This window comes from Oncorhynchus nerka, linkage group LG2 (genome assembly GCF_034236695.1).
Source record: "Oncorhynchus nerka isolate Pitt River linkage group LG2, Oner_Uvic_2.0, whole genome shotgun sequence".
In the NCBI taxonomy this organism is placed as follows: Eukaryota; Metazoa; Chordata; class Actinopteri; order Salmoniformes; family Salmonidae; genus Oncorhynchus; species Oncorhynchus nerka.
Window position 1 is genome coordinate 52,736,142 of NC_088397.1, and position 5,853 is coordinate 52,741,994.

General features: G+C 42.7%; 1 protein-coding gene across 1 annotated transcript; it reads left to right on the forward strand.

The window, feature by feature from the left end:
* The first annotated feature begins 2,515 nt into the window (after window positions 1–2,515).
* Window positions 2,516–4,262, forward strand: LOC115144836 (opioid growth factor receptor-like). The gene is given in 6 exon segments (XM_029685937.2): window positions 2,516–2,703; window positions 2,858–2,912; window positions 2,997–3,075; window positions 3,146–3,212; window positions 3,356–3,504; window positions 3,673–4,262. Coding segments are annotated over 5 exon segments (774 nt in total). The 5' UTR covers window positions 2,516–2,703; window positions 2,858–2,863; the 3' UTR covers window positions 4,103–4,262.
* Window positions 4,263–5,853: the final 1,591 nt, after the last annotated feature.

The window sequence follows — 5,853 nt, forward strand, 5'->3', positions numbered from 1 at the left end:
TGCTAGTGGCAGACTCCACTATGCTGGCAGGCTGGCTAATAGCCTGCTGCCTGGCCTGCACCCTATTTCATTGTGGAGCTAGAGGAGTTAGAGCCCTGTCTATGTTGGTAGATAAGATGAGAGCACCCCTCCAGCTAGGATGGAGTCCGTCACTCCTCAGCAGGTCAGGCTTGGTCCTGTTTGTGGGTGAGTCCCAGAAAGAGGGCCAATTATCTACAAATTCTATCTTTTGGGAGGGGCAGAAAACAGTTTTCAACCAGCGATTGAGTTGTGAGACTCTGCTGTAGAGCTCATCACTCCCTTAACTGGGAGGGGGCCAGAGACAATTACTCGATGCCGACACATCTTTCTAGCTGATATGCACGCAGAAGCTATGTTGCGCTCGGTGATCTCTGACTGTTTCATCCTAACATCGTTGGTGCCGACGTGGATAACAATATCTCTATACTCTCTACACTCGCCAGTTTTAGCTTTAGCCAGCACCATCTTCAGATTAGCCTTAACGTCGGTAGCCCTGCCCCCGGGTAAACAGTGTATGATCGCTGGATGATTCGCTTTAAGTCTAATACTGCGGGTAATGGAGTCGCCAATGACTAGAGTTTTCAATTTGTCAGAGCTAATGGTGGGAAGCTTCGGCGTCTCAGACCCCGTAACGGGAGGAGTAGAGACCAGAGAAGACTCGGCCTCTGACACCGACCCGCTGCTTAATGGGGAAAACCGGTTGAAATTTATACTACTATCTGTACTTACTGGTGGCACAGACGCTGTTTCATCCTTTCCTACACTGAAATTACCCTTGCCTAACGATTGCGTCTGAAGCTGGGCTTGCAGTACAGCTATCCTCGCCGTAAGGCGAGCACAGCGGCTGCAATTAGAAGGCATCATGTTAATGTTACTACTTAGCTTCGGCTGTTGGAGGTCCTGACGAATCGTGTCCAGATAAAGCGTCCATCATGTTATGGGTATGCTTGACATCGGCTAGGACTAGGGAGTTTTAGAATGAGAAACGGAATAGAGCTCAGCACAGGCAAAATCCTACAGGAAAACATGGTTCAGTCTGCTTTCCAATAGACACTGGGAGACAAATTAATCTTTCAGCAGGACAATAACCTAAAATACATGGCCAAATATACACTGGAGTTGCTTACCAAGACGAAATTTAATTTTCCTGAGACATTGAATGTTGTTGAGTGGACTAGTTACAGTTTTGATTTAAATCATCTTGAAAATCTATGGCAAGACTTGAAAATGTCTGTTTAGCAATGATCAACATGACAGCGCTTGAATCATTTTTAAAGAATATTGTGCAAATATTGTTCAATCCAGGTGTGCAAAGCTCTTACTTACCCAGAAAGACACAGCTGTAATTGCTGCCAAAGGTGATTCTAACATGAATTAACTCAGGGATTTGAATACTTAGATATGTCTGTATTTCATTTTCTAAATATTTGCAAACATTTCTAAAAACATATTTTTACTTTGTTGTCACTTTGTCGTTGTGTGTAGAGAGGTGGATTTAAAAAAAATGTAATCCATTTTGAATTTAGGCTGTAACACAACAAAATGTGGAATTCATCAAGGGGTATGAATACTTTCTGAAGGCACTGTATATACTAACATCTGCAGAGAAATGTCAGGCCTATGAATCACTATTGTCCTTTGTACCACATGCTCACTGTTGTATTTCCTCAGGAGCGGATACATCAGTACACCGGTTGGTCGCAACAAGTAAATGCTTTGTTCTTATACTTTATGTACTGATACATTGAGAGACTGGTTTTTGGGACCTCATTTCTAAATATTTATTTAACCATTATTGCATTTGTACAACATTGGGTCTCAAATTGATGAGTAGTTGTATTGAGTAATGTAAGGCTATCGCTCACCATATAAAGCTTTAGTCAAGGGTTTAATAATTCTTATGTTTTTATTACGTCCGTCTAAAATGGATATGATTAATAAGCAGCTAGTAAAAGTTTTCCTCCAAGTTTGTTTTACTTTATATAGCTCAGACACGTGGGCGTATCAATATTGTGTTTCCAGTATTTTGTAAGGGGTGCGTAACTGGTGGCAGGGAAGTCAGACGTAGGAGAGCAGAACTAGGTAATAGCCGGAGCAGTTTAATAGCAAAACCAACGGCATAAAGAAATGACCAACATGGGTACAAAACCCAACGCGCACCAGTCAACATGTGTACAAGCACTTACAACAAACAATTCCACACAAGACATGGGGGGAACATAGAGTTAAATACACAACAATTAATGAGGGAAATGAAAACCAGGTGTGTAGGAAAACAAGATAAAACAAATGGAAAATGAAAAGTGGATCGACGATGGCTAGAAGACCGGTGATGCCAACCGCCGAACGCTGCCAAACAAGGAGAGGAACCGACTTCGGTGGAAGTCGTGACATATTTGCCATTTTGTGAACTCATGGAGTGAATGTGTTCAGTCAAACAAGTTTAACAGGTTCAGAAGTGCAGCAAGAGATATGCAAATGTACAGGCATCATTATCCAGTAAGTTATTATTCTCTTCACACAATCTTACACACTTTATGCTATAAAATATATCCACCTCAATCATAGTATGTTGCTGCTGCTGACTATCAATCAGTCAATAGTTTGTACATAGTCTTTAGACCTTTGTTCTTGTTTCCACAGGGGCAAGAATCAAATTTGTACTTTGGCGGGCAACAACAAGTAAGCAAGTACTCATCTCTTTATGTAGTACATGGAAAAGCGGGATGATTTGAGTCATAATTTTACTGGCCAATTCCTCTGAGATTATTGTACTGTTTTAATACAGCTCTCTGAAATATCCTCATTTCTGAATTTGCATTACTTTCCCCCCCAGGATGAAATGCCTAATTTACAGTTCTACCGTGGACAAATACCCTCCTCCCCTGATGGTAAACTATTTACTATTTCTTTCAGCGCAGTTTCAATTTGACAAGACATGGACATGTTTTAACTGTAAACTTTGCTCTGATTAGGTGTCTTCATTGAGGATTTTCACAATAAATAGCACAGGAAATATTCAAAACTGGAAGAAGTTCACTCATACATCCAATGGTCAGTTTCCTTTACATTTCTAAGTTAAGTTGTTTAAAATATTTGTTTAATACACAAACATTTTATTTAGGTTGTTCCCACTTCAAGAACCAGGAATAAATTATCAACCCAAGGAACTCACCAAGAAGGAAATTGAGGTACTTCTAGTAGTTTCTTTGAGCAAGGAAAGTGTTCTCTGCATACTGCATTTACATATGTCATGCATTATCTATTGACTGGGGGCTTAGAGACAAATGGAAATGTGTTCATAATCGTTCTGAATGACAATCTGCTTCCTCAGACTTTACTTGAAGATGGCACAGCAAAGCAGAGGCTGGTTGCATCCTACAAGCTCATGCTGGACTTCTACGGCATAGAGCTGTCAAATGACATTACAGGGGAAGTGAAACTTGTGAATAACTGGCGTGAGAGATTTGACAACCTGGAAAGGTTAGAAATGTCTTCCTTTGGTCATTTAACTGTTATTATTATATAGTGATTGCAATACATAATAGCTAAGATTTCAGCTTTCAAATTAAACATCTGAGAATAAGTGAATTTGAGGTTAACAGTAGTACCCTTGTATTTTTGTTGTTCTTGTGTTTTTGTTCATGGCAGAAACACACACAACAACCTGCGCATCACCCGCATCCTGAAGTGCCTGGGCACTCTGGGGTTCACCCACTACCAGGCCCCACTGGTCCGCTTCTTCCTAGAGCAGACTCTTGTCAAGGACAAGCTGTACAATGTCAAGGAAAGTGCCCTCAACTACTTCATCTTCGCTGTCATTGATAAGCAAGAGCGCAGGAATTTAGTTAAGTATGCCTATGCACACTATGAGCCCAAACATGAGTTTGTGTGGTGCCCCAAGACAATCCAGAGTATATTCGGGGGAGAGACATTCCCAGATGATAATAACCCAATTGATCTGAAACACGATGACATTGACGACAACACTGCCAGTTATCAGTCTGTCTCTCACAATGTTAACAAGAATGAGCCAATGGATAGGAGTGGAATGGCAGGTGAGGTTAGTGACGTAATGTGATTAGGGTCGCCAAACGATGCATGGTTGAGACATGTAGTGAACAAGCACCAAACCAGCTTGCGTGAGGGCAGAGTTGGATGGTGAGCTGTGCATTGCATGACGTGCAATTTTGTGCTGTTTCTATCAGAATAAAGCTCCATGACTGGTGCTACAAGTTGGAGCTCGTGTCGATGATTGATTGAACACAACACAGGAAGAGTACTGTTACAGTGGCTAAGATTGGTCCCAAAGATTGGAAAGCAGCTGCTGTCATCCCCCTCTTCAAAGGGGGAGAACACTCTTGACCCAAACTGCTACAGACCTATATCTATCCTACCCTGCCTTTCTAAGGTCTTCGAAAGCCAAGTCAACAAACAGATTGCCGACCATTTCGAATCCCACCATACTTTCTCCGCTATGCAATCTGGTTTCAGAGCTGGTCATGGGTGCACCTCAGCCACGCTCAAGGTCGTAAACGATATCTTAACCGCCATCGATAAGAAACAATGCTGTGCAGCCGTGTTCATTGACCTGTCCAAGGTTTTTGACTCTGTCAATCACCACATCCTCATCGGCAGACTCGACAGCCTTGGTTTCTCAAATGGTTGCCTCGCCTGGTTCACCAACTACTTCTCTGATCGAGTTCAGTGTGTCAAAGCGGAGGGTTTGTTGTCCGGGCCTCTGGCAGTCTCTATGGGGGTGCCACAGGGTTCAATTCTTGGACCGACTCTCTTCTCTGTATACATCAATGATGTCGCTCTTGTTGCTGGTGAGTCTCTGATCCACCTCTACGCAGACGACACCATTCTATATACTTCTGGCCCTTCTTTGGACACTGTGTTAACAACCCTCCAAACGAGCTTCAATGCCATACAACTCTCCTTCCGTGGCCTCCAATTGCTCTTAAATGCAAGTAAAACTAAATGCATGCTCTTCAACCGATCGCTGCCTGCCCAACATCACTACTCTGGACAGCTCTGACTTAGAATATGTGGACAACTTCAAATACCTAGGTGTCTGGTTAGACTGTAAACTCTCCTTCCAGACTCACATCAAACATCTCCAATCCAAAGTTAAATCTAGAATTGGCTTCCTATTTTGCAACAAAGCATCATTCACTCATGCTGCCAAACATACCCTTGTAAAACTGACCATCCTACCAATCCTCGACTTTGGCGATGTCATTTACAAAATAGCCTCCAATACCCTACTCAATAAATTGGATGCAGCCTATCACAGTGCCATCCGTTTTGTCACCAAAGCCCCATATACTACCCACCACTGCGACCTGTATGCTCTCGTTGGCTGGCTCCTTGCTTCATACTCGTCGCCAAACCCACTGGCTCCAGGTCATCTACAAGACCCTGCTAGGTAAATTCCCCCCTTATCTCAGCTCGCTGGTCACCACAGCAGTACCCACCTGTAGCACAGGCTCCAGCAGGTATATCTCTCTGGTCACCCCCAAAACCAATTCTTCCTTTGGCCGCCTCTCCTTCCAGTTCTCTGCTGCCAATGACTGGAATGAACTACAAAAATCTCTGAAACTGGAAACACTTATCTCCCTCACTAGCTTTAAGCACCAGCTCACAGATTACTGCACCTGTACATGGCCCATCTATAATTTAGCCCAAACAACTACCTCTTTCCCTGCTGTATTTATTTATTTTGCACCCCATTATTTCTCTCTACTTTGCACATTCTTCCACTGAAAATCAACCATTCCAGTGTTTTACTTGTTATATTGTATTTACTTCGCCACCATGTCCTTTTTT